This window comes from Martes martes, assembly GCF_963455335.1.
Source record: "Martes martes genome assembly, chromosome: 14".
NCBI lineage: Eukaryota > Metazoa > Chordata > Mammalia > Carnivora > Mustelidae > Martes > Martes martes.
This window is the reverse complement of record NC_137902.1, coordinates 82,651,341-82,667,851: the sequence shown is the minus strand read 5'-3', so window position 1 is coordinate 82,667,851 and position 16,511 is coordinate 82,651,341. Positions and strand designations below refer to the sequence as shown.

The following is a 16,511-nucleotide window of genomic DNA, read 5'->3' as shown; positions in this document are numbered from 1 at the left end:
GTGTCAAAATTCATACTATTCATACTAAACGCACTTAAGATCTGTGCGTTTCATTGAATAGAAATCATACCTCAATAAAAAAGGAAAAATATATTAGGGGAAATTTTAATATGGAAGTTACACCATAAATGAATAAGCTTATCACAGTAATGAGTGCTCCATAAATAATAGTTATTGTTATCGGGGGCTCCATGATGTTTCCGCGAGAACAGCTATGAAACCTTTCTCCTCTACCTTACCACCATCCTAGGAGGAAGCTATGCCCTCTGTTACCTATTCTGAGATGCACCCCTTTTCCCCCATGTTAACCTCTCTGAGATGGCGATGTGTCTTGCGATCGCCATCAGCCGGGAGGTAGTCAGGATGAAGCTGTTACTATGTGACTGTCATTCCCGGTGGCTTGGTGGACCGTCGGCAAGCCCCTGGTATTTCAAAGTAAAAACCATTTCAGGATGATTGGGGACCTGGCCCTTTTCTGAAAACCCTCTGTCGTGATGGTTTTGTAAGATCAAGAAAGCACCATCAGTTAAGACTTGAAGAACTGTGTTGCGGTTTGGCAGAAACTGCAGAAAACAGTAGTTCATTCTCCGAGGGGGAAAAAAAGTTGCGTCACCAACAGTTTCGCTGATGCCGAGGATGATAATGGGTGAAAAAACGTGAGTTCCGACTACTGTGAGTCACAATGTGTTTCAGACACTCGGACTCCAAATACGAAGACATTTTAGGAAACCCTTGAGTGATTAAGTCTCCTTTCAAAGAGGATTTTTCAAAGGCCCAAACACATCTAAAAGAATTACTTCAGGGGGGCCTGGGTGGCTCAGTGGGTTAAAGCCTCTGCCTTTGGCTCAGGTCATGATCCCAGGGTCCTGGGATCGAGCCCCACATCGGGCTCTCTGCTGAGCGGGGAGCCTGCTTTCCCTCTCTTTCTCTGCCTGCCTCTCTGCCTACTTGTGATCTCTGTCTGTCAAATAAATAAATAAAATCTTAAAAAAATAAAAAATAAAAAAAAATAAAAGAACTACTTCAGTAAGTGTAAAATAAAAATTCTCAGCCACAGAAAGCATATCATTGTTTAATTGACAGCTATTTTTCTTTCTTTGCAGCGTATACAATAATGGTGCCTTTTATGTTCACTGAAATACATGTTGTTATTTCTGCTTTATAGTGGAGAAAACTGAAACCTAGAGAGAAAAACATCTTGCTGGGGTTACATAGCAATAACATGGAAGGCAGGTTTCCACCTCAACCAGAACTCCTGAATCCTTCTTAGGTTCTAAACTACTATTTACTTCTTCATTATTATTATTAAAAAGGCAGATTTCAACCCGGGATCAGTGGGAGAAATATGACAAAATATTTTCCCACATTAAAGGCGTTCTGGACACCTAGCACATAACATTTCTGCCACTGAGATGCACAGTCCCCAATTCCGTGCCTGGATAAATATCTCTTGAGATCCTGTTGATTGTCTGTCACTCCAGTGGGCAAATACAGGGGAGAACAAGTCGCTACCCTGCTCTCCGGGAAGCCACCGTCAAATAAAGAAGAGAAGACGTGATCTAAGAAATGGGCAAATACGCTCTAGGAGACCTCAGAGAAGGAAGGGTTTTCCAGAAGGGGACACAGAGGCAGGTGTCATGAGGAAAGAATGCAAGGTTTCCAAAAGAAGAAACGGAAACCTGGTTAGAGAACAAAGGGCTTGTCTTCAGTGGGAGGCAGGCATGTGGCCGAGGTGGAGACGAGGCCCACGAAGAAGGTGGATCCAAACAGCAGGGGGTCCAAGACGCCAAGGTGATGGGCTTGACCCATTTCGGAAAAGCCAAGTCCAGAGAAGGAGAGCGGACTGGACTTCCACAAGCTTTGAGCTATAAATAGCATCGCAACTAAAACATTTCCTGGATCCATGGTTCCTTTCTTGAACAATAACCAAGTCAGGGCTGCTGGGGATGGAGCCCCCGTGGAGGGCCACCAAGAACCTCAAGTTTGATGGGTTCAGGGTTCCCGTTTGGGAAGAGGAGAAAGGTTCTAGAGGTGGATGGCGGTGATGGTTGCATGGAAATGTGGATGTACTCGACAGCACTGAGCTATACACTTAGAAATGGCTACAAGGGTAAATTTAATGTGTCTATATATTTCATCACAATAAAAAGATGTCCCTTAAAAAAAAAAGGAATTTCAAGGGACATACCCTGTGCCCAGGATGGTTTGGGGAAGACCAGCTCAGAGGTGTGACTGCCTCTAGACAGGGCACCCACGGGCACAACGTGATGCCTTCAAATGTCCTTTCCCCGCCGGGCTCAGGGAGTCCCAGCCTTTCTGCTGGACCGTATTTTCAAGCAGGAGAGGTGATCCCAAGTGAGGTGGGCACCAACGGTGTCCCCAGGAACACAAGGCAGACTACACCACAGTGTACAATCCCTTCTACAAACATTTCGGAGAGAAAAGACCTCTAAAAACAAATCAGAGGGGTGCCTGGGTGGCTCAGTCAGCGAAGCAGCTGCCTTCGGCTGAGGTCATGATCCAGGGTCCTGGGATCGAGCCCCGCATCGGGCTCCCTGCTCAGCGGGAGTCTGCTTCTCCCTCTGACCCTTCCCCATCTCGTGCTCACTCTCTCTCTCTTTCTCTCAAATAAATGAATAAAATCTTTTTTTAAAAAAAATTAGAAAAGACTACCTAGGCAGGGCAAGTGCCTACACAGAAGGTTTGCTGGGATGGCGGGAAACACATTCTCAGATGCCCTGCAACTCGCAGCAAGCTCTCGAGGCCAGGGCCCTTAATAAAACATAAGAGAGATCATGAATTAAAACCTGGGTCCCTTCCTTGATCCTTAGGGAAAATGCATAGTGAGAGACGTGTACGTTTTATATATGCAGAAAGAGTGCAAATTCCCCAAGAGACAGTTACTACCACAACCGAAGCCATGATAAAATGCTACACTGCGCCCGGTTACTATTTCATAAGCATTTTGGGCTCCAATCCAAGCCCATGAGGTAAATCCGGCTTGATTTAGTCCTCCCTGATTACTGAAATTGGCCAAGAGCTCTGTGATGAAAATACAGAAAAGTAAACACTGATCCCTGAAGGAAGTCCCATCAGTGACACCGTGACCCCAATCTCTGTGACTCTAATGGGCCCCTTCCTAAATGCCACGGGAGGATTTGTGCAGATGACTGTCCTGCCTTTGCCATCATCCCGCACGTCCGCCTGCCTGCTCTCCAGCAAGAGAACCCTACCTGATCCTGCACGGAGGCTCTTTAAAACACCTGTCAAAATATTTTATTTCACAAAGGCCACCATTAAAACCCTCCAGCTAAATTCTAAAGCCAAAACTGATTTTATCCACTCTGTTCCTTCTAATTTTATCCTTCATCCTGAACTTAAATCTCTCCGTCCTCTACTTCACAATGTCTGGGCTTCCTTTTCTGAGGTCATTATTTGAGAGTCTGATTCGGTTGATAATGGAGCTCTAGTTAGAGCAAGGTCTCACTTGGCCCTTCCGACAAGCCAGGATGGGGATCTTATAATGATTGTCCCTGATTTCCAAGAAGAAACTAAGACCCAGAGAGTCACCCTCCCAAGGTGACAAAGTTTTGGAGTTCTAAGATCCCACATGAGGTTACTGAACTTGAACTGGGTTTTTCCAACCTCGTGTTAGGTGCTATTCTACCAAATACAGCTCAGGAAGTGACTTGTCACCCATAAAGGGAGGGAGCACGAAGGGGGTTGGGGAATGAATCCTGCACCTAGGTAGGGAGTGTCACCCATCAGTCTCCAGCACTCACTATGACTTTCATCTAGGGGGACATGCCACAAATATGCACATGCGCACACACATGCACACACACGCACACACACACACACACACGGTGTACTGCAGAGGTCCACAGACATTTCCGTCTGTAACAATCCTCCTAAAATCACTCACGTTTACATCCCCAAATTTGAGCTAACCTTCTTTACTGGAAAAAAAAAAAAAAAAGAAGAAGAAAAAAGAAAGAAAGCCAGTACTGAAAATCATCAAACTCCAAAAATAACAGAGTCCTGCCTCTTTTTTCTGGCACAACACCGTATCTTTTGAGGAACTCCAAGCTCCAGTACATGTGGTTAGGCAAGACCTCACGCTCTATCACTCAAAGCCTCCCCCTCGGCCGTGTCAAGGCTCTGCGCTAGGAGCTTGTACCAGCAGAACAAACACAACCGACCAGCCCCTGGGCCAGCAGTCCCCCCACCACGCCGCCACTTTGCCACAGAAGCTCCTCTGTCTGGAATTGGCCATTTTCTGTCTGTTTTGTTGCTTTCTTCCCATCACTATGATTTCCTGAGAGAGCAAAAAGCATTTTCTGTGAGCAGAGCCCTTTTGAACATCAGACATTTTAGATGGCCACATACTTCACAGAGAAGACGGGGAACATAACACCCAAACACACGGGATTTTACGTAAAACACAGACTGCCTCTAACAGTGTGAGAAAGTGTGGTACCTAGTGAGAGATAAATGTACAAACAGACAATGGCCAGATCATCTCTACAAACAGCACTCTGACCAGCAACCTAACGCAATCCTCCTGGGGGACATGAACCCCCACATCTACAAGAACCAGTCCAGGAAGCCAGCCTGCCCCAAGGCAGTCCGTAGGAAGACAGATTGTTATTCTAGTAATAATCCAGGAAACTGAACAATCACTTCTGTAATAATTGGCCCAAAATGGCCAGGATTTTATTAATAACTGACAGCTTCCCTAATTTTTGTCCCTGCTTCCAACTTAGGACCAGCCAGAAAAAGCCAAATACATTCTCTGAAACGATCACACGGGATGCTCTCTAATTAGCCTGCCTCTGGCTTCCCCAGCCTCCCGTCAGAACATACCTGAAGCCTTCCCCTTCTTTTACTGCAAAGCTTTCCCCTTTCCTGCCTGCCTTTGAGTCTCTGCCAAAACACGGGTAATGGTGGCTGACTCCCTTGCCATACATAGTACGTTCTGAAACAGCTTTCACGTCTTCTCATTTGGTGGGTCTCCTTTATTTCCACACTGGACAGACATCATCTTTGAAAAATCTTTGCTGGGCGTCTCATCTCCTCCAGCCATTGATGTAAATTTTTTAGAGAGAGGGAGACATTCTGAGCTTATCTAGAAAACTTTGTTTGTGCCTAGATAGGCTTCTATGTAGACACTAAGGTATTTGAATTGCGGCTGATTTTTATTCTCTGTAAAGAAAAGTCAAATTGGATAGAACCATCATTTAAAAAAAAAAAAGAAGAAATTGGCTTGGAGTACCTGAGACATCTTGGTATGCTACTTAGGAATAAATGATGATCTGAACTGTTTGTTCCTTAGAAACAAATGACAGGACGCAGGTGGGCAAGGAAATATACCACAAACTGAGGGATGACCCAAAGGAGGTATGAAAATAACAGATTCTAGGGATCAGCAATGAACAAATGAGGTGCAATTTTTCTTAACATAATTACTCTTATTGACTGTCTTCTGAGTGCCCGGCAAAGCCCAAGGGAAAAACAGCAGAGTGACTCAACAGATGGACGGCATCGACAACGGTGGGTGACCCAAGCAGGGAAAGGCAGGAGCCGGAGATGCAGGCACCATGTCAGTATCAGGGCGAGATCAGAAGCTGGGCATCAGGGAGCCAGGCTTGGAGCCTAAGGGACGGGAAACGGTCAGAGCGAGGGCAAGCTGCCTGCAGATGAAGACTGGGACACTCATCAGGTTACAGAGCCTGGGTGGCTCGGGCAGTTAAGCGTCTGCCTTTGGCTCAGGAGATGATCCCAGGGTTCTGGGATCGAGCCCCATTTCAGGCTCCCAGCTCAGCGGGAAGTCTGCTTCTCCCTCTGCCTCTGCCCCTGCCCCCGCTCCCCAACTCATGCTCTCTCTCTCTCTCTCTCTCTCTCTGCTATCTCTCTCAAATAAATAAACAAAATCTTAAAAAAAAGAACTCACTGTTAAACATAAATGAGCTAGGACTTCGTGAATCTGATTATAAAACCATCTCTTATTCCCAGTCTCTGCAGATAGCAAAGCATTCTTACATTAAGAGAAGGTCTCAGTCTATAAACCAAATCAAGGAGTGAAGTGAAGAAACGTTCAGAAAAAAGAAAAAAGATTCCCTCTGGGAATCTTAAAGGAACCCCCTAAGACCCTCTTCGATCAAGAGGGCATCCAACCATCCTGAGCGCAATACCCCTCAGCGTTTTCACAGGCTGACCAAATGGAAAAAGGCTTCTTTCTCTTGGAGAGGCTTGTCATGGCTTTTGTCTAACACAGTGACGGTTTGCCATTCCGAACGCACGGAGATAGGTCTGTCAAGACCCGACAGGAAGTGCCTTTTCCCTGCTCAGACCCTCCCTGCTGCGGAGCTCAGCTCAAAAGCAAACAGAATGCACAATATGGACGGAATGATACCCACTCTGGCACTGGCACGGCCCATGGGGACAGCCTGTGACTGGAAAGCCTGTTTGCCAACAGCCTACAAAGTAATCAGGAACTAGCAAGGTCAAGGGGGGAGTTCCCATCCCAGCTAATTCAGGTCACCCCTCCTCCAATCAGGCCTCGCTGGTGCTCTCTGCGGATCAAAGAACTAAACATGAAACCCAGACCCCATATGCAATGTACCACCAGAAGAATTTTCCCTGGGATTCTTTTTTTTTTTTTAATTTTGTTTATTTATTTGACAGACAGAGATCACAAGCAGGCAGAGCAGCAGGCAGAGAAAGAGGGGGAAGCAAGCTCCCCGCCGTGCAGAGAGCCCGATATGGGGCTCGATCCCAGGACCCTGAGATCATGACCCGAGCCGAAGGCGGAGGCCCAACCCACTGAGCCACCCACGCGCCCCTTCCCTGGGATTCTAAAAGGAGATTATTCACATTTGAGAGAGGGTTCTCTGTGCTGCCTGCGTGATCCAGCTCCTCCCTTGGGTTTAACAGAGACCCACCCACCTGTGTTCCTCAGGAAGATAAATGGATTAAGAAAGGCAAAAACACTAACTCAGGAGCAAGATTGCGTTCAATCTTCTTTTTTTTCTCGTAGCAAATGGGGCCATAATTTCAAGTAAATGGCATGTGAAGCTGTTGAGAGCCAAGCCCTACACTTGCATTTCGATGTCGCTCCGGTTGTAAATAATATGCCCGACTGCACCGGGAACCAAATTGCTCGTTAGCTGCCAACATTAGTTGTTTAATGATCTGGAGAGCAGAAGCTGCCAATTATTGTATTCCTTCTTAAAATGCCATTTAAAACCCATACATGTAATTATTATACCTTTTCGTTAAATATTTTATGATGCTTCTGAAGCCGATGAGCTGTAGGGTCACTCAACCTATCGAAGTCAGGGAATCCTTGGAGGCTGTCACGACACAGCTGCATTAAGAAGCTACGAACTGGGGGTCCCTGGGTGGCTCAGTTGGTTAAAGCCTCTGCCTTCGGCTCAGGTCATGATCCCAGGGTCCTGGGATCGAGCTCAATCAGGCTCTCTGCTCAGCGGAGAGTCTGCTCCCTTCCTCTCTCTCTGCCTGTCTCTCTGCCTACTTGTGATCTCTGTCTGTCAAATAAATAAATAAAATCTTCAAAAAAAAAAAAAAAGAAGAAGAAGCAGCAGCTACGAATCACACCTGAACGCGAACCCTTGCTCTGCCACCACTTAGCTAACTGAGTGAACTTAACCAAAGGACACATCCCAGGGACTCGATCTCCTAATCTGTTCACTGGGACTCCCCATCTCTCTCTCCTACCTAACACAGCTGTTATGAAAATGAAATAAAATAACAGCACAGGGGAAGGCTTGAAAGCACCCTTCAAACGATAGGGTATAATGCTATGTTCAGAGACCTACTAACGAATGGGAAAATGTATCCCTAAGAACTACCAGATGACGGAGCGATGATGATATACTGAGAATCCTCCAGGAATCCACCGACTCCGACTGGAATGGTAAATTCCGTGTATTACTTTAGATCGCGCTACTCTCTCTCCCTATAGGAAGGGGCGACCACACCCAACAACCTCCTTGAGCCTCTACAGACACACCTGGCAACTACGTAAACATCTGAAACGTCTGCTGGGATTACAAGGCCTCCAGAGCTCCTCTCCTGTGTTCAAGAAACAGAAACCGGAAGTCCAAAATAGGACGCAGATAACTTCCTGTTTCATCACATGTGCATCACATGTGCAGTTTTAAGAGTCTCACAAGGAGGCCATGCTGCTCATTCAGTCCGCAAGTTTTAGGGAGCCTTCCCACAAACGCTCTGAAGCATCCAAGTATGACCTAAGCAACAGGTAGAACATTACTCGAGGTCGAAACCTGGAGGCGGAGGCGGCCGGCACTATGCCCCTCACCGTTTCAGGGTCCCCCACCCCCCTCCACAGCCACTTACCTGAGACAGCCAGCATTTTGGCTTCAAGCAACGCCGGGAGTTGAGCTTCAATGTTGTTCACTTTTTCCCTGAGAGTGCTGCAAAGTCTTTCGCTCATACACACCTAGGGGGAGAGAAAGAGCCAGGGCGCGTCATTTGGTCAGGTAAAAACCAGGAGGCGATGGAGCGGCCCGTCAGGATTTCTGGGTTTATAAGCAATTGAGGGGGTGATAAAGAGTAACGGAGGGGAGTTATTTAAAAGCAGACAAGGAAGGAAGGAAGGAAGGAAGGAAGGAAGGAAGGAAAAAGGAAAGAAAGAAAGAGGGAGGGAGAGGGAGGAAGGAAAGGAGGGAGGGAGGGAGGGAGGGAGCGGAGCACTGGCACACTCCAAGCCTCAGGTCCCACACCTTCACCACACCCACCCACAAAAACGACAAGAGCTAACACACCAGAGCACAACCACAAACCAGAAAAACCTCACCACCCTGCCTACTCCCTCCCCAGGGTTACTCCCTCCTGAAACATTCTTGCCCCAAGTGGCTTAGCCCACTCACACCTTTCAGGGCTCTGCTCAGACATCACCTCGGAAGAAAGGCCTGGCTGATTACCCATATAAAATAGCAGGCCCCTCAACCCTCCCTCCCCTTTCACCTTCCCCCCTGAGGGGCCTTTTCCCACCGTGTCTTCCCCAGCGGACACTATCTGTTTTATTCTCGTTCTCCTAGCATCTCTCTCCACGAGGATGCAAGCTCTGTGTGAGCAGGGACTTTGCTCTATTCCTGGCAAGTCAGACTTGAAAAACAGACAAGGAGACCTCAGTGAGGTTTACAAGTTTTATCATGTATTTTTACAGGACACCCAAACACTTCCTACATTTTTCTTCGCTCTTTCAAAAATAGCAAAAGTCTGAAATCCCACTTTCCTTTTCCAGATGTCTTGGGTCATCTTTTATTTTGTTTGAAACCAAAACATCACATTTTTTTCTTTTGTTTAAAGCGAAAACCTCATATTCGATTGCTATCTACACCCTCACTAGCGAGCTACCTAAAAAAACATCCAGTTCAACAAAAGCACACAGCTCAGTTGAATACCAACAAACGTGTGTATGGAGACTTTTGGGGTGGTCCCCAAAGGATCCCTCTTTTCTTCCTAAAAATCTGATTCCATTCAAAAACTAAAATTAACCCAGTTGGGTTCCTAGAACCCAGAGAAAATGTAAAATTCAATTTCCCCAGAAGAATCTAGATCTTAATAGATACCATCAAGTAGAATTGTTTTGCTTATCACAGACTGAAAATGAAATTATTTTTGGAATCCAAGCAGACCTCACCCATCCTGCCTAAAATGTTATGCTATTTCTTTCATGGCCTTAAATATGTTCTTTTCCATCAAGCAGCTGTAACTTCCCAGATCACAAAACTCATTCTCTGGGTCAAGGCCACAGTGTGATGGCCTCCACGCCTAAGCTAACATCAGCAGCGATGAGTATTCCCCTGCCCCAAGTGAGAATTCCGAGACCCTCTAAAGGGTCCTGAGATTTGTCGGGAGTCAGAAGACCCACATTTGGGTGTTAAAAAGAAGAGGCTCTGGAAACTTCCCCATACCACTGAGTCTTGGGATGGCCCAGTGCCCGATGGCAGGTCCATCCCTCTCCCTCCATCTAAGAATGTCACTGGACATCTGGGAACACTTCTGCTAAGTCCATAACACCCGCCATAATTCTTATGTCTCATCCAATGTATGTTCGGTCTTCCTGATTTTAGTTAACAGCTTCTGTTAATCATAATTGGGTCAGTTTCTCCTTTGTTGAGCAAATCTATCCTTCAAGCTGTCACTATTAATAGGAGACTGTCTTTCTAAATCTTATTAAATTGCAATGTACATTCTTTCAAGCACTGCTGGATGTAATCCAGTATCAACCAATCTCCAGATACTCCGTTTACTTCCAACTATTTCTTCCATCTCATTTATCCCTTAATTACCTGGTTTGGGGAACCATAAGCGTCAAAGAAATGTAATGAATGAAGGAGGGTTCCATCTCTCTTTGAGGGAAGAATCAAAAAGTATCGGATCTATGTATCTAAGGTCACGAGTCATGAGTCAGTCGAGTCCACAGTATAAAATTGTTTCTGTGTGACTGGGCAGTCGTAATTCTGTGTGGACTAATAAATGTCCCCAAACACACACACGCGTGCGCGCGTGCAAGCACACACACACTCATGTCTGTACGGACATACATACACACCCACTTATACACACACGTACACACCCCCCGAAAATCTGCATCTCCTTTTTATTTCCAGGTAAAATGGGACCCTGAGGAACTCATTATCAAATGAAACGTTTAGATTTACATTTTAAAATCTTAGCTATGAATTCCTTAATCTTCTGGAAAAGCAAGGGAATTAGGAGTTATTCATAAGTGCGTTAGAGAAGGTATGCAAACAAAGCCAATCACTTTTGGCATTTGGGCAAATCCAAGAGCTTTAGCAGTAGCTGGAGATTATCAACAAATCCCACTATCGTGTGCATATGTTAACATGTGTGTGTGCATAATATAAAATGTCCTAGAAAACACACTCCCATATCAACACCATGTGCGTTCTGTACGAGGCACCCCTGCCTGCTCACTGCTGGGGCAGGGACTCGTTCAGATCACACACAGCGTGTTCTCACACTCAACAAACCCACACCCCAGAGTACTTCCACCTGTTAATTCTGTGTAGCAATTGGGATGCATCAGATAAATGGCACATATTTACACCAGAAAATACAGGAGAAAGAATACTCCTGCCCCACCCCCCCGTAGGAAGCTTTGGTCTCTCCTCCCCTCTCCAGGGGCTCCGCCTGAAGGTCACGTGGCAGACAGCCACAAAACATGAGTACTAGTTGGTGACATCATTCAAACATACAGAACAGAAATTCCAGTATGCCCTCTAGCGCTTCCCCTCCTGCTTCACACGACAGAAGGGGTAAACCAAGTCAGTGTCTTGAGCAGGGAAGGTCTCTTAAGCCCTGTGCAGCAGGAGAACCCACGACAAAAGCCCTTTGCTGGAGCCCTGCCTGGGGATTCTGCTCCTTGCGCCGCTCTGAAGAAAGCCACACGTTGGATCTCATCTTGCTCGTCTTCGGGCAAGTCTTCAGGCGGGACATCACTGCCTCTCAAACTGCCACCGTGTGAGTTTGTAGCACAATCATTTAATGTTTTGTTTTGTTTTGTTTTTCAGAAAATGGACACAAACATTGAAAAAAAGGGCCAGGAAGAACTGTGGACACTTTTGCCAACAACACAGCCTCAGTCTCGGCCCAGCTGTGGTGACGTGCAAGCCCACTGGCAGCTCTCCCTGATCTCGCTCCTGGGCACTGGGGGAGGGCAAGAGAACATTCCTTCCAGGCCAGTGGACTCTCGCCTGCTTTGCTCTCCACTCAGACACCTGTTCTTTGGTACATCCTGACCATCCTATAACCAGCCCTGGCTCCCAGACCTAATGCAAATAATTAGCGATTCATCCCAGTTCTCTGCTGCCCATTTGGTGATTCACAGAGTAACTGATCCTACCTCTCAGTGTGTCAATAACTCACTCACACAGCACTATCTCTGCAGGGAAGGATTTTGTTTTGTAAACTGTGCTTATCCTAACTAACCATGACATTGGCTATTTAATTGAATTGGCTGTGTGCTCCCAGGGAATAATGCAGGAGTGCACTATCTGTATACAATCCAAGGTCCTGGCATGACGTATAAATGACAGAGAATATAGGCAAAATGATTCTGAAGTCAGCTTAAAACGTTTATAAAAACTCCTGCTATGCCTTTTCCAAAACCTGTTTGTGAGGATCCCAGGAACCTGTCCTCCTGGAAGAAAAGCAATTAATTTTTCAGATTACTCCCATCCGCAAAGCCTTTTCATGCAAAGGCATTTGCTGGTACCCGAAAGCACTCATTTTCCATTCCCTAACACTGGCAGCTCCTGGGAGGCAAAGGCCGGACCAGTCAATTCCTGGGGGACCAGAAGCCAGGACCTCCACCAGGACAACAGCCCTCCTTCCCAGCTCTCTGGGCTCATTGCCTGGCCTGTCGAATGGCTCCACAGCGTCCTCACTTCTTTCACAGCCATGAGCTAGCCTGAAATTTCACGCGAGCTAGACATGATATTAAGTCAAAAGAAAACTTCAGAGACTTTAGAAAACGGGCATATAGACGTACTTACCTTAGCAGTGATTTCCTTAAGGGACAAGTTGAGGGATTTTATCTGTTCCTGGAGGCTAGAAGAATGAGAAAGAGGACATTGGTCTCCTTGCAGTCATAGCTCCATACCACCACATACAGAAACACTGCGAAACGGTGAACTTTCCATCAGCCCAAAGGCTGAGGAACGGTGGGAAAGACGATGCCAAATTGGTTCCATTTGACTTCAGAATTAGCACGTTGCTAGGTAGGAGATTTCCCCTTCCTAATTATGCTCCACTTAGGCTAGTACTTAAATCTGTTCTTTCCATAGTGAACATCTCCATAGCCCATAGATAGGTGAAAGGAACAACTCAGATGTCCCGGCAGCAAAGGGTGAAAATTTTACGTTCCTATAACCACCTTCCAAGAAGGATGGTCTACACAGAGTAGCATTTCACGGACAGTAATCAGACATTATCTATCTGGGTACACTGTTTAATCCAACAAATGTGCACTGAGCGCCTTCCAGATTTAGCAGTGAAGTAGAGCATATAGGAGATACATATAGTTGAAGTATAGAATATCCTCACTCTCTTTAGGCTTATCCCTTCTTCCTTTTTCTCCTTAGCTCTATTCACCTTGACACGTTCATTTATTCAGGTAATTTCTCTCTACCCCAGTGGAATATAAGTTCCATCACTGCAGCAACCATCAGTTGGGTTCACTCTTGTATCCCCACTGCTTAAGACAATTCCTGCAGCTTATAAGGAGCCATTCAGTCAAGACCTACAGAATGGATGGATGGACAGATGGATGGACATATGGATGAAACTAAGAACCAGATCTTATTCTCAGCGTTGTTACCTAAAAGAGAGGAAGTACACACAAACAATCAAGTACAATACAACGTAAGATGAAAAAATTACTATCGAGGATAGGAACCCAGTGTTAGAATCAAACTGCTTCCAAAAAATTGTCACAGGCAGGGGCATCTGGCTGGCTCGGTCAGTTAAACGTCCAGCTCTTGGTTTTAGCTTAGGTTATGATCTCGGGGTTGTGGGATCGAGTCCCACATCAGGCTCCACACTCAGTGCAGAGTCTGCTTGAGATTCTCCACCCCCCTTCTCCTCCCCTGTTCACGTATGAGCTCTCTCTTTCTCTCTCTCTCTCTCGAAAATAAATAAATGAAATCTTAAAAAAAAAAAAAACTATCACAGGCAGATACTGTCTCCAAGGGCACAGGAAAGACAGTAAGGTGGGTAACAATTTAGAAAACTACGGTACTAGTGGGAGGGCTTCCTGGAAGAGGTGGAAAGTGAACTGGGCCTCAAGGGAAAAGAAGGAATAATGAAAGTCCAGAGAAAAGATGAGTCCAACTGGCCCATATGGTTCACAGAGGTGAACTGTGATGGATAAGACAGGGAAGGATTGTTTCTAATGGGAGTGGGGAACTGGGGACAGAAGGGAGAAATCTGTCCACATCTGCAATGTGTGCAGGGCTGGGCTAAGGCGTTCTGAGCTTTATCCCACAGGCAAGGGGAAATCACTCTAGTTTTGTGCAGGAAAGCAATAGGAAAGAAATGGGTATTTCTGGAAAATTACTTGGTCAGCACTATGGGAGGTGACATGGAGGAATCAGGCAGGTACCTTCAGCAGAAACCCAACTGTGAGGCCCAAGGGCAGGCACAGAGGGACAGAAGTCAGAAAGGAATGGAAGGTGGTGATCCTTTCATTATATTGATGCTGAGAAACAGTGGAAACATATGCTCTGGATCTTTTCATTCATTCATTCATTCATTCATTCTTCACAAACTCATTAATTCTTTCAATATTTCCTGGGCACCTAGTAAACTGGGAACTCAGAGCATAAGACCTGGTTCTTGCCCTCAACATCTCACTACTTCAAACAGTAGCCCAAAAGAAAAACATCAAAAAAAAAAAAAAAAGGTATACGTACTAGAAGAGAAAAGGTTACTTAGCAAAATGGTGAGCTGCAAATGCAGGGAAGGTCAGATTTTCTGGGATCTTGTGGGGAGGGAGGTCAGGAAACGTTTCTTTGGCAGGGGTAACAAAGTTTCCGAGGGAGGTGGCCAATTAGCCCATTGCTGCTGTTCTTCAGCTGTAAGAACTGGTTTTGAACATCATCACCTCCACCAACCTATGACTTCTGAGTACAAGCAAATTCATTTCCATTGCAAACGCCCTGAAGCTACGGCTGGTCCCTTCTATTTTTTTTAACATTGTAATTTCTCTTTAATTTTCTTTTTAATTATAAAACATCACGGATATCCAGACAAAGGGCTAGTATCCCAAATCTATCAAGAACTTATCAAACTCGACACCCAAAGAACAAATAATCCAATCAAGAAATGGGCAGAAGACATGAACAGACATTTCAGCAAAGAATACACCCAAATAGCCAACAGACACATGAAAAAGTGCTCCACATCACTCGGTATCAGGGAAATACAAATCAAAACCACAATGAGATACCACCTCCCACCAGTCAGAATGGCTAAAATTAATAAGTCAGGAAACAACAGATGTTGGCAAGGATGTGGACAAAGGGGACAAAGGGGACCCCTCCTACACTGTGGGTGGGAATGCAAGCTGGTGCAACCACTCTGGAAAACAGCATAGAGGTTCCTCAAAAAGTTGAAAACAGAGCTACCCTATGACCCAGCAATTGTATTACTGGGTATTTACCCCAAAGATACATATGTAGTGATATGAAGGGGCATCTGCACCCAACTGTTTATAGCAGCAATGTCCACAATAGCCAAACTATGGAAAGAACCTAGATGTCCATCAACAGATGAATGGATAAAGAAAATGTGATATATATATCTTCTATATATGTGTGTGTGTGTATATATATATATATATTCCATTCCATATATTCCATTGTATGTATGTATGTATGTATGTGTATATATATACACATACATAAAATGGAATACTATGCAGCCATCAAAAGAAATGAAATCTTGCCATTTGCAACGACGTGGATGGAACTAGAGGGTATTACGCTAAGTGAAATAAGTCAATCAGAGAAAGAAAATTATCATATGATCTCTCTCATATGAGGAATTTGTGAGGCAGGGTGGGAGGTCATGGGGGGTAGGGAAGGAAAAAATGAAACAAGATGGGATTGGGAGGGAAACAAACCATAAGAGACTCTTAATCTCAGGAAACAAACTGAGGGTTGCTGGAGAGGGGAGGGGAGGGATAGGGTGGCTGGGTTAAGGACATTGGGGAGGGTATGTGCTATGGTGAGTGCTGTGAAACGTGTAAGACTGACGATTCACAGACCTGTACCCCTGAAGCAAATAATACATTATATGTTAATAAAAAATAAATAGACAAATAAATAAATTTAAAAACTGCAGATATGTAGAATAAAAATAAATATAAGTATAAGAGAGTCCTGTGTACTCAGCATATGGATTTCACAGATGTTAGTATTTGCTTTCTTTTTTTTTTAAATTACATTAGTCACCACAGAGTGCATCATTAGTTTTTGATGCAGAGTTCCAAGTCCCTTCTAAACAAGTCATCCCCACTTTAGATGGACATTCAGCGGAAGAGGAGCACCCCGTCGAGCTGACAAAGAGCAGGGCACGCGGCAGCAGGATGTTCTGGATTAAGGAGTCACAATAGGACCAACCTGAGTGTGCTCGGTGGGAGTGGTGGGAATGCACATACGGAATCCTGCCTGGAGAATTCTAGCCGGTGGGATGCAGGCCGGGTCTTTTGAGAGGAGGTAAATTTGAGCGCATGCTAACATGGAGAGCAGGGAGTGGACCCAGCCATTCGAGATGCTGGGGAGAGAAGGGCAGAAGGTGTCAAAGAGGCACCGGAACCGGTTCTGCCTCTGATTCCGGAAGCAGCACTAGCTTCATGCTGCTAAGGTCCGCCGCCCACGCTTCAGAGTCCCCGCAGTTCTGCAGAAAGGCACCTTCCCTTGCCAGGCTGATGG

The 16,511-nt window shown here is 45.6% G+C and overlaps 1 protein-coding gene across 1 annotated transcript in view; it reads right to left on the bottom strand.

Moving 5' to 3' along the window:
- Positions 1 to 16,511, bottom strand: part of DISC1 (DISC1 scaffold protein) — a gene marked incomplete at its 5' end in the record, with an annotated part of 362,504 nt that overhangs the window by 200,053 nt on the left and 145,940 nt on the right. Inside the window, 2 exons of the mRNA XM_080822819.1 lie at positions 8,383 to 8,485; positions 12,573 to 12,627. Coding sequence (XP_080678945.1) covers positions 8,383 to 8,485; positions 12,573 to 12,627 — 158 coding nt within the window. The remainder of the gene's footprint in view (positions 1 to 8,382; positions 8,486 to 12,572; positions 12,628 to 16,511) is intronic.